Source organism: Myotis yumanensis, unplaced genomic scaffold (assembly GCF_028538775.1).
Source record: "Myotis yumanensis isolate MYYU_CA2020_CCGP unplaced genomic scaffold, mMyoYum1.0.hap1 SCAF_17, whole genome shotgun sequence".
Lineage (NCBI taxonomy): Eukaryota > Metazoa > Chordata > Mammalia > Chiroptera > Vespertilionidae > Myotis > Myotis yumanensis.
In genome coordinates this window covers 22,557,058-22,578,632 of record NW_027223768.1, presented here as the reverse complement: position 1 = coordinate 22,578,632, position 21,575 = coordinate 22,557,058, and the positions used below count along the sequence as shown (strand labels likewise).

At 46.0% G+C, this 21,575-nt stretch overlaps 2 protein-coding genes across 3 annotated transcripts in view; both read right to left on the bottom strand.

Moving 5' to 3' along the window:
* QSOX1 (quiescin sulfhydryl oxidase 1) overlaps positions 1–1,272 on the bottom strand; it is a 37,655-nt gene extending 36,383 nt beyond the window's left edge. For both annotated transcript variants that reach the window (XM_070396136.1, XM_070396137.1), the window contains exon 1: positions 939–1,272. In XM_070396136.1, coding sequence (XP_070252237.1) covers positions 939–1,203 — 265 coding nt within the window. In that variant the 5' untranslated portion in view covers positions 1,204–1,272. The remainder of the gene's footprint in view (positions 1–938) is intronic.
* A 9,678-nt stretch (positions 1,273–10,950) lies between these two features.
* Positions 10,951–21,575, bottom strand: part of CEP350 (centrosomal protein 350) — a 115,323-nt gene continuing 104,698 nt past the window's right edge. Inside the window, exons 37-38 of the mRNA XM_070396928.1 lie at positions 20,532–20,654; positions 10,951–14,788 (exon numbers count right to left, since the gene is read on the bottom strand). Of these exons, the coding sequence (XP_070253029.1) occupies positions 14,624–14,788; positions 20,532–20,654 (288 nt within the window). The 3' untranslated portion in view covers positions 10,951–14,623. The remainder of the gene's footprint in view (positions 14,789–20,531; positions 20,655–21,575) is intronic.

The following is a 21,575-nucleotide window of genomic DNA, read 5'->3' as shown; positions in this document are numbered from 1 at the left end:
TCTCACCGTATTCCCTCGGCTCTAAGTCTTAAGTTTTCAAAAATGTTAACATTTCTACAGCAGAGCACCCCTTTCACTCCCTACACATAGGCGTCTTCTCATCGCTCTACCCCTCGGGCTGTTAGTAAATGAATGGGGTTTCCCACAATGGATGGGGCTTTTCGAATCAAAGCAATATGGTTAGATGGAGCAAGGGCCAGACACACGCTAACCCGCTGCCTTCAGTCAGGCCTCTGGGCTCACGAGGGTAAAGCAGAAGGGTGTGAGAGGGTGCCTGGACCGGGGAAGAAAGCAGGAGGTGGCCCAGGAGCTGAAGAGCTGGAGGCAGCAGGCCTGGAACGGGCACAGGAAAACGGCCTCAAAGGTAAAGCTGAGAAAGGACGTCTGCGTACCAGCTGGGTCAACCCCCATGAGGGGGGCCAAGAGGGAGGGAGGGGGCCCAAGAGGGAGGGGAGCCGAATGAGTGTCAACTCCTGTTCTCCCAGCACCGACCCACAGCAGCTGGGGAACCGGGCGAGCAGGCGACGGGCTCCCTACGCAAGAGGAGGACGGGAACCGACTGCCACGGGCTGGCCTAGAGGAAGCCCTAAGGGGTCAGCCGAGAAGGAACAAAAGAGACCCCGCCGCAGGGATGGGGCACCAGCGGGAAAGGGCGGACGGGAAAGCAGGGCCGGTCGGGGGGCCCAGGCCGCGAGGGGGGGAGAGAGAAGCTCAGACAGGGGCCAGGGGAAGACAGAGAAGGGAGGGCGCAACCAGGGAGTGGGGGGGGGGGATGTGAAACGGGAGGAGCGGGAGGGGCGGAGAGGAAGAGGTGGGCGGAGGTGCCCGGCCGGGGGAAGCGGGTCGAGGGGGAGGGCCCTCTGCGGGGCAGGTGGGTGGGGAGCGTCGGCCCCGTGGCGGCTGGGGTGCGGGCCTTCCCTCCGGCCCCGGCTTCTCACCTTTGACGTCGTTGGCCAGCGCCTTCCACGTTGGGGCGAAGGCAATGCAGTGGCCGCACCAGGAGGCAAAGAACTCCACGGCCCAGGCGCTGCGGGAGTCCTGCAGGGCGCCGCGCACCGAGTCCGCCTGCAGCAGCGTCAGCGGGTCGGACGGCGCGTAGAGCGCCGAGCGCGGGGCCGCGCCAGCGCCGGGCACCGCCGGCAGCACCAGCAGCAGCAGCAGCAGCGACGGCGGCGGCCCCGAGCCGCGGCCGCACCAACCCATCCTCCGCGCTGCGCCCACCACTGCGCGCAAGTTTCGGATGAGTTGGTGCTGGTTGGCGCCGCCGCACCTCCTGCCTCCGTCCCGTGGGAGGAGCTACTTGGCCCCGCCCCCGCGCCGCCCGGCCCCGCCCCCGCCGCCCCGGCCCCGCCCCGCGCTTCGTTGCCCTGCCGCTCCCGCCGCCAATGGGCGGGAGAGCGGGCGGGGCGGGACCTACGCACCCACGTGCCTGAGCCCAGGCTGGACCGCGAGCGCCCCCTTCGCGGTTTACCGAAGCCTCGGAGGGGCGCTAGCACCGTCCCGCCTTGGATCCAAGGAAGCGGGGAGCGCAGCCCAGGCCCTGGAGCTCCCACCCCCCCAAAATGGAAGGAGTGGGGCGTCCGCGGAGCTGCTAGGCCCTAGGGACTTGGGGAGGTCGTTTGGCTTCTCACAGGCCCTGTGTCCAACCGAAAATGAGTTGGAATAAGCGATCAGACGTAGTAAATTAAAAACAGGTGGGAGAGAAGACAGACCGGTGGTAGGACAGGCGCTGAGTCTCTGACCACCATGACTCCCACAGGGATCAGAAGTGTCCACACCGCCTGAGGCCCGTGACCGCTCAGCTCTTTCCCATACTTCAGGGGGCCTGTAACTTCCCTGTCTGCACAGCCCCTAGATCCTGTAACACCCCTGTCTGCAACCCATCCATACCTCCTGCACACAGCCACTCCTGGGCCCCTCAAGAGGATAGATAGACCTGGGCAAAGCTGGTGCAATCTCTATGGTAGAAGCTGGCCTGGCGCTACTGGGCCGGTGAGTTCTAGGGTCTCGGGAACCACAGTAAGATCTGAGAAGTGAGGAGCAGGAGCTTGGGTGGGCACATCCCCTCGGCCCATGAGTTTCTTGCTCTTTGGAAAGGGTCATGGTTGGAAGAGGGCCAGGATGCTCAGAACCCCGTTCGAATGTGGTCACATTCGAGCCAAAGACCCAAACGCAGTGTTGGAGGAAGCCTTGTGGCAATCTGGGATGAGGGAGCTCCCGGGAGAAATCTGGAAGCTGGGGCTTTTCTTGCCTTCCTGTGTTTCTCTTCTCTGTGCGCAGTCTCGAGCTACACAAAGAAATTGCATGTTGACCAGATGGAGTGTTAGTACCTCCCCAACTCCTCCAACCAACTCAGATACTGGCTCCCCACTTCCCGCACTTCTAGCAGCCACCGAGACCAGGCCTGGCCCAGGGTCATCAGGATAGATGGTCCTCTAGTAACCTTGGATTCCAGGGGCTGGATCAGGTGCCAGTAAAAGTCAAATGCCTCCCAATGTCTTCATTGTTAAGCAGTAGTTCTTCCCCCCAGGGGCCTGATAATTAAGGAGACAATGTCTGCTAAGCATGCCAGCCTGAGAAAGACACCCTGGGTGAGTACACAAAGATGTGCTTGTTCACATAACTGTTTCGGTGTCAGAAATGGAAAAGAATACAAACTGCTTGAATAGATTAGAGATCCTTTCTTGGCAATGGGGCCAAAGAAACTGAGAGTTATAAAATCTGGGGTTCCAATATCTTGGAACAGGGATTTTTGACTTTTTATTCTCAGAAGACTTTGTTTAAATGTAATCTTTTATATTTTTTAATTGATTTTAGAGAGGAAGGGAGAGGGAGAGGGATAGAAACATCAATGATAAGAGGGAATCACTGATTGGCTGCCTCCTGCACACCCCCTACTGGGGATCAAGCCTGCAACCTGGGCATGTGCCCTTGACCGGAATCGAACCTGGGACCCTTCAGTCCGCAGGCCGATGCTCTATCCACTGAGCCAAACTGGCTAGGGCTAAATAGAATCTTGAAGGGAAGCTTAAACCAGTGGTTCTCAACCTTCTGGCCCTTTAAATACAGTTCCTCATTGTTGTGACCCAACCATAAAATTATTCTCATTGCTACTTCATAACTGTAATGTTGCTACTGTTATGAATCGTCACGTAAATATCTGATATGCAGGATGGTCTTAGGCGACCCCTGTGAAAGGGTTGTTCGGCTGCCAAAGGGGTCGCGACCCACAGGTTGAGAACCGCTGGCTTAAACACACAAAAGCAAGCTGAAGGCGTGACCTAGAGTGAGTCCCTCTTTCTGTGGTCTTTGGGGCTTCTTGGGAACCTCAGGGCTCCCCATGTCACCATTTGAAAGCCACTGGTCTAGAACTGAGAGCAGAAAATATAAGAATCACAATTTGCCCTGCTTGCCCTTCCAGAAGCTTCTTGGGATGAAAAGGTGGCTGAGAAGGAAATCTACTCAGGAATGGGGTACAGAGAGGGAAAGAGCGCTGAGGAAAGCGTTGAAACTGGGGGCACTTAGGAGTACCTACCCAGGTCCACCGCTCCCCTTCCTACAAGCTGTAGGACAGTGGGCCAAGAGGAGCCCAATGAGAACAATAACAGCATTAGCTGAAACTTTGCACCTGCTGTTCTAAGCACGTACAGATATCACTCACGTAACCCTCACACCAGCTCCCTGAGGCTGGTGGCATTATCATCCCATGTTTACAGGGGAGGGGGCTGAGGTAGAAGGAGCCTGCTGACTTTGCCACTTGTGATTCATTCGTGCGTTATGCATGACATAAGAGAGGGAATTGGGGAGCCCGTCAACCAAAAATGAGGTAGACGTTGAGAGGAATGCAGCTTGTACACAAATACAGGTAATTATTATGAGCAACACCATCGTTTGGGGTGGAATATGTCACCCCCTAGCAGGGCATTACGTGACCTGCCACTTACTCATTTGCAACGAGGATCAGAGAGGCATGTAGCCGGGAGGCAAATGCCCAGCAACAGAGAAGGGACTTTTGCTTTGTCCCTTCACAACTCACCTCCAGGTCTTCCTGACGCACCTGCCCAAGCTGAGGTTGGCTAGAAAACCAGTCCTGAGAGCCACAAAAGAGGACCCGGAGTCTGTGTGGGTCGGGCACCGAGGAAAGTGAAGGCACATTCAAAGGGCTCATGGGTTAACGGTTAACTTACAGAGGTGGGGGGGGGGGGGGGGGGGCGGGGGGGGGGGTTAGGCTCCGGCAGTCTAAGAAAGCTGCTCCAGGTTATGTGTCTAGGAAGTAACATACTCCAGAGCCCACCCTGGACCCAACAGACCACTCACAGTCCCGGTGCTGGAAGGAGCTGGGGAGGGAAGGACACAGCAAAGGCCTGAAGCCATGCTGTTCTACCTCTGCAATCTGGTGGCTTCCCACGTTCCAAGATAAACCATTTCATATCTTTTTCTGTCTCTTTGAACCTCCAACACCCTCCTATCCTCACAAGAGACCTCCCTTCAGTCGTTTTGATGACAAAATAGAAGCCATCAGACAAGAGCTCCCTTTCCTCCCACCATCAACCTTGCACCTGTGCTCACCTTGGCTCCCAGCTCCTTCCTCCCATCAAGGCCAACTCTTCCCCCTGGGCCAGGGGTGGGCAAACTTTTTGACTCGAGGGCCACAATGGGTTCTTAAACTGGACCCGGAGGGCCGGAACAAAAGCATGGAGGGAGTGTTTGTGTGAACTAATATAAATTCAAAGTAAACATCATTACATAAAAGGGTACGTTTTGTTTTTTTTTTTTTAGTTTTATTCATTTCAAATGGGCCGGATTCGGCCCGTAGGCCATAGTTTGCCCACGGCTGCCCTGGGCTCTGGGTCAGGGCCCTCTCATCCCTCAGGGACTTTGCTCCTGATCCCCCTCCACCCGCCCTTGCAAAGCTAACTCCGGTCTCCACTAGATGGGTTTCTCCAGCGAACAAACGTGCCCGCTGGCTCCCCCTGAACACCGACAAAATGGAACTCCCGGATGAACATCCCCTTTCCGGCGATGGCCCCATTTCCTTCCCTCTCTCCACAGCCAAGCTTCACAACAGACTTGTCTGTGCTCCCGCCTCCACTTCCTCGCCCTGCCCTTCACTCCTCAGCCCACTCCTGTTTGGCTTCTGACCTCACCACTCGGCTGAAACTGCCCGCCAAGGTTCGCAACCTGCTCCCTGGCGCCCCACCCAGTGCTCACACCTCTTCCTCTTGCTCAACCTCACTCCGCCTTCGACACAGTGGATGGCTCCATCCTTGAAACACTTTCTTCTTTTGGCTTTTAGTTGAAGCCACATGAATCCATCTTCTGTTGCTGCAGCAACAAGTTATCCCAAACTTTGTGTCTGAAAAACGCAAGATTATTACCTTACAGTTCTGCAGGTCAGAAGTCCGACAAGGGTCTCACGTGCTAAAATCAAAGTGTTGGCAGTGCTGAGCTGGAGGGATGTGGTCCAGGTGGTCCCTGCCACTGGACCCGTGGGCTGTGGGGAGCCAGTGCCGTCCTGGGTTCTGGAACATGGCAGACCAAGCCTCCACTTGCAGAATTCTCCACTACCCTCTAAAATTCTCCCTGCGAGCTGTGCCTGACTGTGGCCTTCCCCTTTGCTCATAGTGATGGCACCACACACACAAATCCATAGATATGCAAATTGGTTTAGGTAGGTAATTTTGGGGGGCTAAATAGAGACCATTATTTGATAAGCGTTTAATGTCCTTATTGAGAAACAAAGGCTGCCTTTCAACTCAAAGGCTGCCGTGGTGGGACTGAGGAGGAAAGTACCAGGGATTTCTAAACAGGATGTTGAAGCTGCCATTCCTTCCGTTGCCCTCTGAGAGCAGATATGGCTGTGAGTTCATAGACAGGAATTGAACTTATGTGGTCCTCATGGCTGCAGACCTAAGGAGTTTTCTCTCTTCTCGGCTTGTTTTCTTTGGATCTGAGACCTAATACTGGTGCTCATCTTTGGACAGAGGCAACACAGAGTTCTTGATCCATTGTCTGGATTGAAATCCACTTGCTAGCTGAATGATATTGGGCATGTTAATTACCCTCCCCATGCCTCAGTTGTTTTGTCTGTTAAATGGGTCCACTGATAGTATCTGTTTCAGACATGTAAATACTCAGAAGTAAAACGCTTAGAATGGCAACCAACAAGAGTAAATACTCAGTCATGTTGCTTATCATTATGATTAACCTCCAAGGGGAGCGGGCCACGTGCTTGGGAAATGGTGCAGGAATTATCAATATTGCAGCTCCCAAGGAACTCCTGAGTGAATGCTTTTCTCTGAGGAAACTCAACCTTGAGACCCGCAGTAGGAATGTGGAGTTCTAATTCCATTTCGCTCAACTAATCATTTGAATTGATTTTCTCAAAATAGCAGCAATAACACTGACAAAGCAGTTAGGGAAGTTATTGAGGTGATTATTATTTTTTAAAATATATTTCTTTATTGATTTCAGAGAGGAAGGGAGAGGGAGGGAGCGATAGAAACATCAATGATTAGAGAGAATCATTGATCGGCTGCCTCCCACAGGGCCCCTACTGGGGATCGAGCCTGCAACTCGGGCATGTGCCCTTGGCTGGAATTGAACCTGGGACCCTTCAGTCCCCAGGCCAACGCTCTATCCACTGAGCCAAACGGTCTAGGGCAATGATTGTTATTTTAAAAAATATTTTGACTTACTTCAAATGGGTCATCACACATGCCCCTTTGTGTTGTGGGAACTCAGAATTCTGGAATGTGTTTGGAACAAAAAGTGTGGTTTCGAATTTCCTGACATGCATTTTTCAGGTGGGGAGACACATGCAAGAAATGTGCTTGTTTTTGTGTTTTTTTTGGTTATTGTTGTTAATCCTCACCCACAGATATTTTTCCCATTGACTTTTTAGAGAGAGTGGAAGGGGGTGAGGGCCAGGGAGAGAGAGAGAGAAACATCGATGTGAGAGAGACACATCGGGGATTAAACCTGCAACTGAGGTAGGTGCCCTTGACTGGGAATCAAACCTGAGACCCTTTGGTGCTTGGGCTGACACTCTAACCACTGAACTACACCAGCCAGGGCATAAAATGTATTTTTAAAGGATATTCTTGTTCAACTTCACTGGAAGGAGATAAGGTAGCAAGCGACCGTGTACTCTGGAGGAGTCTCCAGATGGGAGTAATTATAGGTCTTTCCTGCAAGGCCATTCCATTTGTTCAGAGGAGGGTCCTCCCGTCTTCCTGCTGTTGCCTCATTTTTGTGCTGTGCTGTGTTCTCCAGCTCAGGGCCTCCCCGGTTCCATTTCTCCGGAGAATCAATGATCCCCCGCGGCACTGGAGAGGGGATGCGCAGTGACCCGATTGGGGTAGGGATGGGTGCCAGGACTCTACCCGATCCTTTCAGACTTCAGTCAGTTTCTCAGTTCTCGTTCCTGCTGCGAAAGGTCACGAGCAGAACCGGCCTTGGCCCTGGGACACTTACCAAGAGCTCTGTGCGGGCGGCCGCCTGTGTGGGAAGCCTTCCTGCTGACTCACCGTGCGCTCCTCGTTCTGCTTAGGTGCAGGTGGCATGGCCCTCGGGCCCGCCCTCAGCTTCTGTATTTCAGACCCGACAGGTGTCTGGCCACGGGGGTCAATGCATCATGACGGGGCCGGATCGTGTTGGCTCTCTCTGTTGCTGTAAGTAAATCCTGTGCCACTGGAGTGTGGGGTGCTGCTGTCTGTTCTCAGCAACCGCACAGCACACGTTGGCTCTTCCCTGGAGGACACGGATCTGCCATTTAACCTCGGCCGCACAGCCTGGCTACCAGGAGGGGTGAGAGAGATTTGGTGATGAGCCCGGTTCTGAAAGAAGCCTAAAACTTGCCCCCCAGGACCCCATCCCAGAGCACTGTCGGCCTCCTGGGGTTGGTGGTAAGGCTCGCAGGAGGACTAAGGGACTGTGACCACATCCATGGATGGAATAAAAATCACTCATATTCATTGCCTATAACAAAGAATCATAAAAAACAACAACACTAAAATGCAAAGTAACCTAACGTGCTCAGCAAGTCGTCATAATTGCCCTGTGGGTCCACCACAGAAGGGAACATAAAAATCCACTTCAGCCCTAGCCGGTTTGGCTCAGTGGATAGAGCGTCGGCCTGTGGACCGAAGGGCACATACCTCGGTTGCAGGCTCCTCCCCGGCCCGGGGCCCTGGCCGGGCACGTGCAGGAGGCAACCAATTGATGTGTTTCTCTCACATCGATATTTCTATCTGTTCTTCCCTATGTCTTCCATTCTCTCTGAATATTAATGGAAAAATATCCTTGAGTGAGAATTAAAAAAAAAAAAAGTCTACCTCAGGTACAGAAATGGACACAATCACAGGAACCCACCCGCAACTGGGCCCCGCCGAGCGGGCACAGGCCCTGCCTACACCAATGCGGCGAATTAGCCACAACCGACTGCTAGTCCCCAGCCACGATTCCAGCTGCTCACCGTGCGGACATCCATTCCAGGTGCCACATAGACACAGACACGGTCGCGGCTTAGAAAACACCTTTGCCACATGTTCAGATATACAACTCTCATCTGATCACCTCACCATATTCACAGCCCAAACAACACAGCGGCGGACTTCTTCCTGCGACACAGGTGGGGCTTTCACGCTCCCTGTCGCCCCCAGACAGACGGGGGGAGGGGGAGGTGTGGGGGGGACAACAGTGAAATGAGCTGCTCAAGCAACAACTACACAAAGGCATCAATAAGACAACTTACCAGATGGCACCCCACCTGAGAAAAGTCATGCGCACACCCAACACTGCACTCAACACGCAGCAGGAGAGAGTGAACTCGGGGTGGGTGGGGGACCAGGCAGTCACCTGATTAGGCTGCCACAGGAGACCTGTCACTCTTTTCCTTTTCTCCTGTTGGAGCACATGCCCTGGGGTGACCTGGGTCTCCCTATTCAAAGTGAGGCAGTGCTACCCTTTGGGTGTCTCCCTCCCGGGGGACCCCACACGAACAGAGGAGGGGGTGACAGAACATCAGGGTCCTAGGGCAGATGTTTCAACACAGTCCTCCAAGACTCATTTTTTGACACTGGGGGTTCTGGTGGAGGACCATCCTCCAGAAAGGCCTGATCATGGTCCTGGGTCTGGTCTCCCAGTGACCAAGGTGAAGTGCTGTCTCAGAATCACAAGGAGGCTCTGTAAGCACGGTGTCCATCGAGTGGTTCAGGGGCCCATCGACCCAGCGCCACCTACACACCCAAGGCGCTGATGGCCGACCTGGAGGTGTGTGTTTTACCTGCTTCTTCAGTGGCTGCACAGGGTGGCTGTCGGGAAAGGCAGTCGTGCGAGGCTACAGCTTCAGGCCTCCTGCACAGTCACATTCGAATGGGCCTGGAACACTTCCTTCATTGCCAAGGGAGAACGCCCTCTCAGCCTGTGCGGGCTTGTCACCTTGTGTGGGAATGCCATTCCTGCCTCAGATGCAATGCATGCTCCTTCGCTCTGCTTAAGCGCGGTGGCCGTGGTCCTTAGGCACACCCAGCTTCCTGCAGGACTTCCTTCCACTGTAGCAGGCATCCCCTGTGCGTGCAGTCACATCACCCCCTCCAGCTTCAAGGGAACCTGCTGGCCATGGGGGATTGATGCTTTGCCAGGCGCTGGATCTTGTGCACTCTCTTCTCTCTTGCTGTAAGGAAACCCTGGACCACTCGGTCCTGGGCTGCTGCTGCCTGCTCTCAGCGACCTCTGACCTCACATGGGTGTTTTCCCAGGGGGGCAGTTATTTGCCTTTTAACCTTGGCCCCACAGCCTGGCCAGCCAGGCCCATGCTCCACCTTCCTCTGTGGCAGCCACGGCCTCCCATTTCTGAGCCTTTCTGGGGTTTTGTAGGGCAGTTGTTTGTTTCGACTTTTACTTCTTGTAGGTACTCGCCATTCTTGGCTCTCCGATGTCAACTGCCATCCTCCCATCTACCATTTTCATATATTTTGAGTCAAGGACAGAGATATTTAATCTTTTCCTAGATTCAACCTGTCATTACTGTTGTGTCCTTAGCACCAAAGACAGTATCTGGCACATTGTGGGCATTTACATGTCTTTTATGAGTCAAAGAGTTCTTAGAATCTGCTGCAACCTGGGCTCAGTCATTTTGCAAGAATTTCTTTAACATCCATGGTTGTGTAGGGGTTAAAGGTGTGTGTGTGGGGGGCGGGTGGGGGGGATGGCCATCAGGAGGCTACTAGAGGAACCCAGGTGAGATTATGGTGGTTTCTTCTAATCTGTGGGAGCAGAAACGATTCACTATCCTGAGGGCCATACACTTCAGGGTGCTCCATGTTTGAAATTCTTTCATTCTTCTATAATCTCTAGCTCTTCTCCAAGCTCTATTTCTAAAAGTAAATTATAGCCTCCACACCTAGTCATCAGATGGCTGCCCTTCTGTTTTCCTCCAAGGGCGATCAACCAGAACTCAAGTCATTTGCCATGAATTACAGGGAAGAAGCTCATCACTACAGAACACATGGTTCTAATTTACCTTGAGCTCTTCTCTGACCACTCCACCCTTGTTGGATCCTTCCATTATGTATTCTCAAACTCATGTCCACTTCCTTTGCAGCACCTGTTGCAATTTGTCATGCCTTGTTTTTGAAATTGTTTTTGATGACTTTAAGCTCCATGAAGTCAGGGGCCATGCCTGTCATCTTTGCTGCCCCCAGCACTCAGCACAGTGCTCAGACAAGGTGTGCTGATCGCCTGAGTGATGAACGTAGGACTGCTCCCGTGTGGGGCCAGGCATTCCTGTGCAGAGTAAGTAGCTCCCACACACTGCTCACCTTATTCTATGGCACGAGCACAGGTGCTCTACTACCCACAGAGAAAGCAGGGAATTAGTGTATTTTGGGAAGACTAGCTTTCTGAACTTGACTCTAAATCATGAAAAAGTGAACACCTGACATGAACTTAATTTATAAATCAGTTTATTTACAGATTTTTATCTTTTCTTAAAGTACATTTCAGTTAACAAATCTATTTACATAGGTGTACATGGGAATTCATCCCAGTTATTTTACAGATCATACATACAAACCACACCCTAAGTCTTGTGTGCAAAGTTGCACTGGATGTGACTATTGGCTGAAAACGACCTGATGACCAGGCTATTTACACATACACAGTAAACGGGTTTGTTTTTCATGTCTGCACGATACAGTACACACGCGGAGGCCAGGCCTCCCAGAGAACGCTTTGCAGTGTGTTTCCCGAGAAGGCTTTGCAAAGTCCGGAAGGAAAAGCTATTAAACATAGGTTAATTAAAATGACAGTACCTCCTTTACATCAGTTTACATTGTTTTCTTCACATTTTATAATACAAAGATATTTTATTGAATTGCTGCACAACCAGTTTAAGATGATTTGTAAACATGTAAATTCCTACAATTTGCATTAAACATCATTGTAGTTTCTATCACTTGCTCTTTGAATTAATGTTTTATTCACTAGTATTGTTAAGGTAGTAAAAGAAGATGTAAGTTTGAACTTCTTACGGAAAGTTATGAGTCTCTAATGCTGTGCGAGTACACACTTTATTCAAGTATTGCAAAAAGCTAAGGCCACTTTTTTTCAAGACAAGAAAGTGAACAAAATTGTTTTTATCAATAGGCCACAACACTCTTATGAGCAATGAAATCTCTTCTGAAAGATAATTTCTCAGAGACCTGTAGTCACAGAAGGGATTTTCTTTTCTTTTAGATAAAAGAAAAACAAATTACCTTCTTTGTTAACTACTTTTGAGCTCTTCCCACTTTTCCCTAGAGTAAAAATTCCTGTTTAGACCTGAAGAGGGAATCTATACCCTGTACTTGTTTAACCCAGAGCTAAGCACCCTGGATAGCACAAATTGTTTTGGACTCAGAAATAAATCTGAAGCCTATATGTTGGTTTACTACTAAATTCTGAGTGCTATTCTAAAAGATATTACTGCTGATGCAAAGATCTTTTTCTTAGAGGAATTATGAAGAAAGTGAAAAAGGATGGGAGTGGGGAGAGGAACAAAGATTACAAAGAGGGACTATTTAGGTTCATGGTTAAGAGGCAGAGCTTGATTAAAAAGATCCCAATATGGAACAAGTGGCTGGGTATCCATAGTTATCATTCCAACCCTAACAATCATAACGCTTCCAATTATATCCAAATGGTTAAAATAGTAAGAAACCTGCTAATTATAGATTCCTTTGTTTTCTGCTACCAAACTATGGATAATCATTTTTAGCCAAGAGTAAGACTGGTCAGGAATCACTCTCATCTGGAGCCCAGGGCTCCTGGGCCAGTGAAGACAGCAGGAGCGTGTGGGGCTGCTGCCACCACATTCTTGGCAGCATTCTTACCAGGGAACTCTCAGCCCAGACTGCTGACTCCACAGACTTTACAGTATTTCTTTGCTTTTCTGGAATCATAATGCCACAAAAAATAAAGAAACTTTCTTATTAAAAATTGATTTAGGTCCAAATTATAAGGATGTAGAAAAAACAACATATATTCCTATTATATTGTTTTTATATTCCTTTACAAAAAATTAACAGCAGCTGTAACGTTTCAGGTATTCTAAGGACAATGCTATCTTACAAACGGCTGAAGGATGTAGACAAGATGTTGTGCCGTCTTCCAAAGCTCACAAAGCGGACAGAAAAGGCCTTTGCTTTTCCTTGGCCCCATGAAGCACATCACTCCACTGGTCAACAGCCCCAAGCGACCCTCGCTTCTCTTAGTCAACTTGCTCACTAAGGCTAGGAGACCAGAGCTCCACCTCAAAGCCCAGAAGAAATGCTGGCAATACATCAATCCGAGCGTTTCCCGAGACCCAATCACGTTTAGTCAGTGCTTTCCTTATTTGTCAAGAGCTATCACACCAGTCATTGTGCAAAATGCAAACAGTCCAATGTTATTTCGGTAAGTTTCTCATAATGACAAGATGAAACCGAGAGGAATGGAAGTGTGCATAGTGAAACATCTGAGACGCAAAGGCAAGTCAGGAGGGAAGATGCAGAAATGAACGAACGTGCACACTTAATGAATACGCCATCTTTGGGGTTTTTCTAACATATTCTGAAGCTATAACATTCCAGGATATTTGTAAATAGGAATGCAGTGGATGTCTTACATCATGCTTCGAATCGGGACCTTCAATATTAAGGCATTTACATTCACGCCTAAGATTATCCACATTCTTCTAGGTACTTGAACGACAGGACTGAGGAAGAGGAATCAGTCAGGAAGGCAGGGCACCGATGTCCTGAGAGCATCGCACATGCTCTAATGTAGCAGCTGGAGTCTAGGTAATTTTTCAGATACAGGTAACAGTTGTGAGAAGCAATGCTGCAAGAGGCAGAACTGAACTTTACAGTGTCTTTCAATCATGTTATCTCATTCCTGCTACTGCAGGCAATCTTGGAAAAGCCTGTCTTTTCTTCACTGAATTAAACTGCCTTCTTTGATGTGTGTGTGGTTTTGTTAAAATTGGAGGATTCCTGTGCAAAGACCACAAACCAGAGAAGCTTCAAGACGGAAGCAGAACTATTATAAGAAGAATCTTTCGCTTCTGAGTAGGGACACACATTTTCAACTTAATAATTTATCTTAAAATAAATTAAAAAAATGTTCCATAGCACAAAACAAGCACACAAACAACAGACAATATCTTTTTGTCTTTGGTGCACACACTCATTTCCTAAATCATTCAAGTAACGGCGTCTCTGATTTCTTGGGGAGGGATGGAGCTGAAAGTCTGAAGGCCAATGAATGACTTCCACTGTTGCCATGCCTGGATGCCTGAGATGGTCTGGAGGGCCTGCGATTCTGGGAGCAGCAGCGGAGGTTCAGAAGAGAAGAACAGTGCGGGGCAGGCAAGGGGCAAAAGAGCCAGCCCTGCATCGGTCCTTTGAGCCCAGTCTTTAGTGGGGGCATTCTTTGTTCTCATGCCCATATAGAGAAAACTAAAAATAATGCAAAGATTTACAATTTTTTAGATGGTGCTCAGAAAGCAAGGCTACTATTAGTTTCTGTTAACGTGACAGTCCACTTGGTGCTGCTCAACTACAACGATGGAAGAGAATAGTCTTCAAAGAGAAAGGAACTCCAGGATGTGAAATAGGCACTTGCTATTAAACTTGCCTATTCAGAAGTGGTTAAGGACTTAATACTGTTTAGAGACTATCACAGACCAGGATTACATTTCAAAAATGGTAGGATGCATTTATCTATATACCTCTCCTGCCTGACTTCAGACTCAAGAAGTGATACCCTAGTCTAAGCTACGAGGTAAGTCTGGTGTTTTCAGCCCTCATCTGAGACCCAGTAGGGGTGCTAACAAGAGGTGTAGAATTAGATACTGTGTGTCCACATCAGGTGTGCAACCCTGCCTACTAAACACCAACACTAATCCAGTGGACAGTCTCTAAAGGCAGAGGCTGTAATACCAGATATACCGCATTGTCCCGTGGGCTCCAAACCAGTAGTCTTTGAGAACAGGTACCAGGTCCAGAAGCATTCTTGCTATGATGGAGATGGGGTGTGTGTCAGGAGGCAGAAAGGCCCAGGACTCATATTAGCACTCAGTGTTCGATTTATTTGCAAGATGTCACACAAGTAGCACTCTCCCCTGTTTTTCACTGATTTGATTCAGAACATCAATAGTATCTCTGATCAAGGTCTCAAAGATCCCATCAGCTAGTTGCATCTTCACACACAACTCATCTTCATCATAGTTCACCCACTGTGCCTCCTCTTCATGGAGCTCCTGCACCTAGAATTTAGAAAACACAAAGGTTAGAAGTTACCATAAAAGCTAGGAAATGTATTATATTTGATGGCTTTGCAGTCCCATCCATGGGAAAACAGGCCAAGGAAATAAGCCAGAGAAAAAGGATAAGTTATATGATTCTATCAACAAACTTTCAAAGTTGCAAAAAATATCAAAAAACTCAACTGACAACTAAAATAAAAGTGGTTTCAAAACTGTGAAAATGGAATTTAACAATATTCCAGAATTTTATAGTTAGTAAGGATCGCAAGCATGTTGTCTATGTTAACAGAAGATAATGTGTATGAGAACTTGAGAGAAGAAAGCAAGTTACTAGCTATATAGCTTTACAATTATAAAACACATATATATCCAAAGACAATGCTGGATATGATTCTGAAGTATCTATACTAGTACAGTGGGGCCTTGACTTATAAGTGTCCCGACTAACGAGTTTTTTGAGATACCAGCTGTCTCTTGGCCGATTTTTTGCATTGAGTTGATAGAGTAATTTGAGTTAACGAGCTCCTTAACGAGCTCGGTCTCGGAACGAATTAAACTCGTAAGTCAAGGCCCCACTGTATATATAAAAGGCTAATATGCAAAGTGTCCCCTCAGGAGTTCGACCAGGAGACCCAAAGTTCGATCGCTCTCTATGATGTGCACTGACCACCAGGGGGTGGCACAGAATGAAGGAAGGCCCCTGGCAGCTGGTAGCCAGGCAAGGAAGGCCCTGGCTAGCAGCCAGAAGGCCCTGATCAGCCCTGATTGCTGGCCAGGCCTAGGGAACCTACCCGTGCACTAAATTCGTGCACGGGGTCTCTAGTTATAAATAAATGAATAAAATTTAATTTGCTTTAGAGTACTTTAAAAAATGTACTATTGCTTAAGCTTATTTTAAAAAATCACTGTTATACAATAATTGTTTCTTTTGCATTTTAGGACTTTGGGATTCCTATGGTAAGCCACAACTAATCAAATTAGAACTGCCCAAAATTTTTTGCTTGTTTACAATAAACATTTTAAAAGCTACTTATAAAAGAAACATATCAGACTTACTATATGTAATGATGCCAGTGAGATGGAGGCTAAGTGGGGAAAGTAACTATAAACCCCGATCCAGCCCCAAACTCAGCAGTTATTGTAGTGATAAGGGTGTCTAACTAGAAGTCTAACTGGGCAAAAAAGCCATGACAACAAGCTCCCAACTTGCCCTGATTACAGTTACATCTTGAAAAAGACAGAGGAGGCGAAGAGGGGAATGTAGTTCCCATTACGAGGAAATGAGAAGATTCCTGGGAGGAAGAGACCACATCATCCAGGAGCCTGGGCAAGCAAGAGGGAAGAGCAGTGTTGGCCAACACGTTCCCTTGGCCAGGGTTGACAAACACACGATGAGGTGGCTGCTCCATTCTTTCTCTTTGAGGGGGGATGTTTGAAGGATATGGAAATATTCATTCCTTCATTCCCTAACTTATGCTCCATGAACAGATATGCCACCCAAAAGGACTCTTTGGTCAAACACGTTTAGAACACTACCTGTGCGAGTTTCACAATGGACATGAGCCTATTAAAGAGAATTCCACCAGGAAAGGACTTGTTTAAGTCAGAGTTGCCTCTATTTGTTTTGTGTGGATATATAAGAAATATTTTCACCTACTAAGGAACTGGTGCTTATGTAACAGCCCAATGCAACACTTCCCAAGCTGGTGCTGAGAGAGAACCATGTTCTGGGAAAGCTAACAGATGTGTCCCCCACAAAAGATTTCATACCTCCTATAAATTTGTTTATTTGTTCAAACCAAGTTGCACAGCTTTCCTTTATGTTATCTCAGCCATTAGCATTAAATCTGTTCTCTGAGCAATTTCCTCCCCAATAACATTTGGAACGCATTGTCCTAAAGAAGTCACTTTGACCTCACAGTAAAAAGACAGGCTCAGGATGTTGTCCCTTAGACTCTCAGTGTACCCCGATGAGCCCCCACAGTGCTCTCATCAGTAGCAGCAAAAGCTTTGCTTCTCCTTAAGAACAGAAGCTATTCCCTCTCAGCTGGTGAGAACTAACATGTTCTCTGTTGTGCTGTGGCCACAAGAAAGCACAAAGCCAACTTGGAACTTTACCTATGGCAACCAAGGGATCTTATAACCTGCAAATATGCCTCCATTTTTCTCTTCTGGTTTTTAGAGTCTATTTTATTCTATTACAATTTCCCCTGCTCCTGAAGATGTATGTGTGTGAATTAATGTGCGCTATATATAAATCAATTAAATCACACTAACAAGTCAGTGTAACAATAACTTCATTTTCCTTTTTTTCGACAGGGTATTAGCTGGTAGGAAAGAGAAATGTGGACAGAAGTCAGCAACACCTGTCAGGTCTTCCACCATATCCTTTGCACAAGATGAGGAAATAGAGATGTCAGGTAGGTGGATTTGTACTTTTTTGATTAAAGAACAAGACAACTATCAACCTGGAAGGAAGGTTCTGCCTGCAGGACATGGGCGCTTCTCCCTCTGTGTTCCCAAGCTCTCCTGTTCCTGCTCCACTGTAAAATCATCCCATGGAACTGTATTCTGTTGAGCCCCTCGAGATTTTTCTTTTTATTTATGATTCCTCAGTGACCAGGACGGTATTACAAATAGGTGTTACATATCTGGTATATGGATTTTTTAGTGAGTGCTAAAAGGCTGTCTGTCTTTGGCTCTATCCAATACACCATTTTTATCTATGACCTAGGTCCGTGGTCGGCAAACTGCGGCTTGCGAGCCACATGCGGCTCTTTGGCCCCTTGAGTGTGGCTCTTCCTAAGCCTTAGGAGTACCCTAATCAAGTTAATAACAATGTACCTACTTATATAGTTTAAGTTTAAAAAATGTGGCTCTCAAAAGAAATTTCAATCGTTGTACTGTTGATATTTGGCTCTGTTGACTAATGAGTTTGCCGACCACTGACCTAGGTGAAAACAAGCATATCAATTTTAGAGGTACATGAAGCTGGGAAATACAACAACCATGTTAGAAGAAAGAGCCCCAAAATGTATTGGTACCTTGGAAAGATGGGCCAAAGTTATCAAGATGAAGTAATAAAATAAGATCCTGTACTTGGGCCCAAAAAATTACTACAAAAGCACAAGTTGAGATTTTGGTCTTAGGGTTTTTCTAAGCTTTTGTGGGTTCCTTGAGAATAATACAGATGAAAATAAACAAATGTTATTAGAAACTCTATGAATCAAAGTACAGTTCTTAAGAAATGTGTCGCTAGGCAATTTCATCATTGTGCAAACATCTCAGAGTGCACTTACACAAACCGGGATGGTATAGTCCCCTACACACCCAGGCTACGTGGTATAGCCTATTCCTCCCAGGCTCCAAGCCTGCACAGTCTGTTACTGTACAAAACAACCTAAGATTAAATCAAGCACAAGAGAAAATGATGTAATCAAGAAACTCAGTAAACTGGAGATGTATGAGCCATCCTGTCTTACAGCAAACCTTTTTTTTTAATGAGTAGCAAGAGTGTACTCTAAAATAACAAGAAGTATAGCATAGTAAATACATAAGCTAGTAACAGAATTATGTACTGTACATACTTATATGTGCTACACTTTTATACAGCTGGCAGTGCAGGTTTGTTTACACTAGCACCACCACAACACATAATATTCTGCGACAGCTAAAATGTCACCAGCAATATGAACATTTCAGCTCCATTATAATCTTACTGGGACCACGGCTGTATATTGATTGGTCCATTGTTGACTGAAACATCGTTATGTGATGCTTGACTGTATAGTATATAGGAAAAAGGAGGAGGGTGTATGACTGTGCTAATGTAAGCAATTCACAAAATATTACATGGTCAGTTCTGAGCACTGTATTTACAGAAGGGCACTGACAGAGCTAAAGCTGATATTATAGAAGGGACTGAGAAACTATCAGACAACAGGAGAGAATACCAATGTTTAGCAGGGAGAAAAAGACTCAGGTGAAACATGGCAGATGTTTCAAAGGCGTGTAGGACGAATTAGAATTGTTATATAAAACCTCAAAGCAAATTAGAATTAAATATGTAAAGATCAATTTAGGCTTAACATGAGAATTTACCAACATTATAAGTAGAAACTCAGAAGCTATCCAATACCTTATCAGATCATAAGGGGATTCAATCATTAGCTAGGTGGTTTTGCTGCAGGATTTGAATGTTAAGTGCAATTCTACCTACAGTAGGAATATTTTTCAAAGTTACTGTATACAAAGGACATACAAAAGTTTGTCTAATTATAGCAGTATTCCCTTATTCACGGTTTTGCTTTCTGTGGTTTTAATGACCCACAGTTAATCTTGATCTGAAATATTAAATGGAAACTTATAGAAATAAACAATTCAGACGAGCAATTATTTATTATAAAGAGTTTAATATAATTTGCCATGTCACAGGGGCTTTAAAAGGGCAATGGTCCTTTTGAGGCCACCCCTCCCTGTATGGACTCCATCATCCCTGCCTGTTCACTCCAACAGTTACCTCCTCCTCTGCATCATCAAATCTTCTCCTTTGAATTCCTCCTACCAGCCTATTTCTCTCCAGCAGAAAAAACCCTCTTGTCACCAATTCCCTCTTTACTATTTTCTTTACAAAAAATACTCCATTGAGTTAATTACTGTGAGGATCAAATAAAGCATGAGAAGGATGATGAACTGTAAAACACTAAACAAATGTTTATCTGAGTAAATGAAGCACTAGAGAAGTACATACTTGGGGAAAACTGATCAACTTAAGTATTACTTATTTTTAATTATATGAATGTAAATATAGACAAAATAGGAAGTTCAGAATGAAAATATTTAGAGATAATCCTGAACCCAGTAACATCTGAGTTTCCTAAAGTTCGACTCAGGAAAAAAAGACGAAAGACCTTTTTTTCCCCTTTCCTTTTTGTTTGTTTGATAAATGTTTTTCTAATGCTAGAGAAATGTATCACAAAATAGAATAAATCCTACCCAGCTAAAATTCTGAATAACAATGATGAAATAATGATTGCTAATATCTACTGAGTTATGTGCAGTGAACTGTTCAACATAGACATACAAATGCTCATTTAATCCTCTTAGTAATTTTATCACCTCCATTTTGCAGATACGGAAATGAGGCACAAAGGGGTTAGTTAGATGACTTGTCGGAGATTACACTCCAAATAAGTGGCAGAGCAGGGACTTCAACTTAAGAGACTACACCGGTTTCTTCTCAATTCAGTTCCTTAAATTTTGCTTTCTTTTTTTTTTTTTTAAATATTTTATTGATTTTTTACAGAGAGGAAGGGAGAGGGATAGAGAGTTAGAAACATCGATGAGAGAGAAACATCGATCAGCTGCCTCCTGCACATCCCCCACTGGGGACGTGCCCGCAACCCAGGTACATGCCCTTGACCGGAATCGAACCTGGGACCCTTCAGTCCGCAGGCCGACGCTCCATCCACTGAGCCAAACCGGTTTCGGCAATTTTGCTTTCTTAACCTTTTATTTCTCAAGTCCTCCACACCTACAAAATAGTGTTAAATTAAATATTCATCTACTGAGTTCAAAAGAAAGCAATTTCCAAAACTGAGGAGCAGAAATGCAGCAGGTGAAAGCTTTACGACATTACTATTATAGACTTAAGGTCAACTCTATTCCCTTTCCTTTCAGGACCTAACTACATCTGGTTTCAGAAGAGATGGTCAAAATAAAAACAGCTGTTATATATACTGACCAGGATATGATCCACTCGGTCTCTTTTCTTTCTTCCAAATTTCATCATTTTCTGCCAATCTGTTTTGTGGTTTGGCTCCTTTTTAAGACTAAACAACTTGAGTACTTCGGTTGCTATGAAGCTCTGTAAAAATAAGAGGAATGAATAAAACACAAAATTTCTGAGATTCCATGCTTATAATAATGCAGCAAACAGATTTATGCTAAAAATGTAATATGTATAATAAAGAGTATACAAATTCCAAAAGCTCAGACTTTATTCACTTAAAGCATTTTTGTTTTTACACAACATAAAAAAGTAAAACCCACTGATGAATCTGCAAAGAAAAATCACTTTAGAGGTTCCCAACCCAAGAACCACCATTAGCTGACTTCAAGCTGGCAAAAGTAGTTAAGAAAGCATTAAATAAATCTCTGACCCTAAAAAATCCAACATAAATTTGGGAGCAATGTCATGTGAGCAAAGTACAAGGCTTTGGCTGGGATAGTTTATTTTGAAGTATCAAGATTCAGTTAAACTTTAAAAATGTTAATCAACACTTCAGTATGAGAAGCCTAATAATTTTACTGCTAGCAACATTAGGATTATCATCTTTTTAAAACTTTATGAAATGTTATTTCAATATTAAAATTAGTGGGAAGCATCATTGTGAAATATATAAATATACACACTCTGATACTGCTTATATATATCATGTATCTTGTGTTTTCAACTTATTTGTTGTTATTAATAAAATAAATTTTATTTTATTACTTTTTAAGTATATTTAAGGTCTATTAAATATATATTTAAGTATATATTATTACTTATTAAAAAACAATGTTCTTAATGGAGGAATTGGCACACTTATGAATCAGAATCATTTGAAATGATTCTCAAACTACAATTGTGCTCCCCAAACTCCACTACTCCCTGCCTAAACACACACACATTCAAGGATGTATAAACTGTGGAAGGCTGAAAAAAATGAAGTACACTAGTGTTTTGAGAAAGCTCCCCAGGTGGTTCTGATATTCCTCAAAGTTGAAAATCATTTTAAAAGTT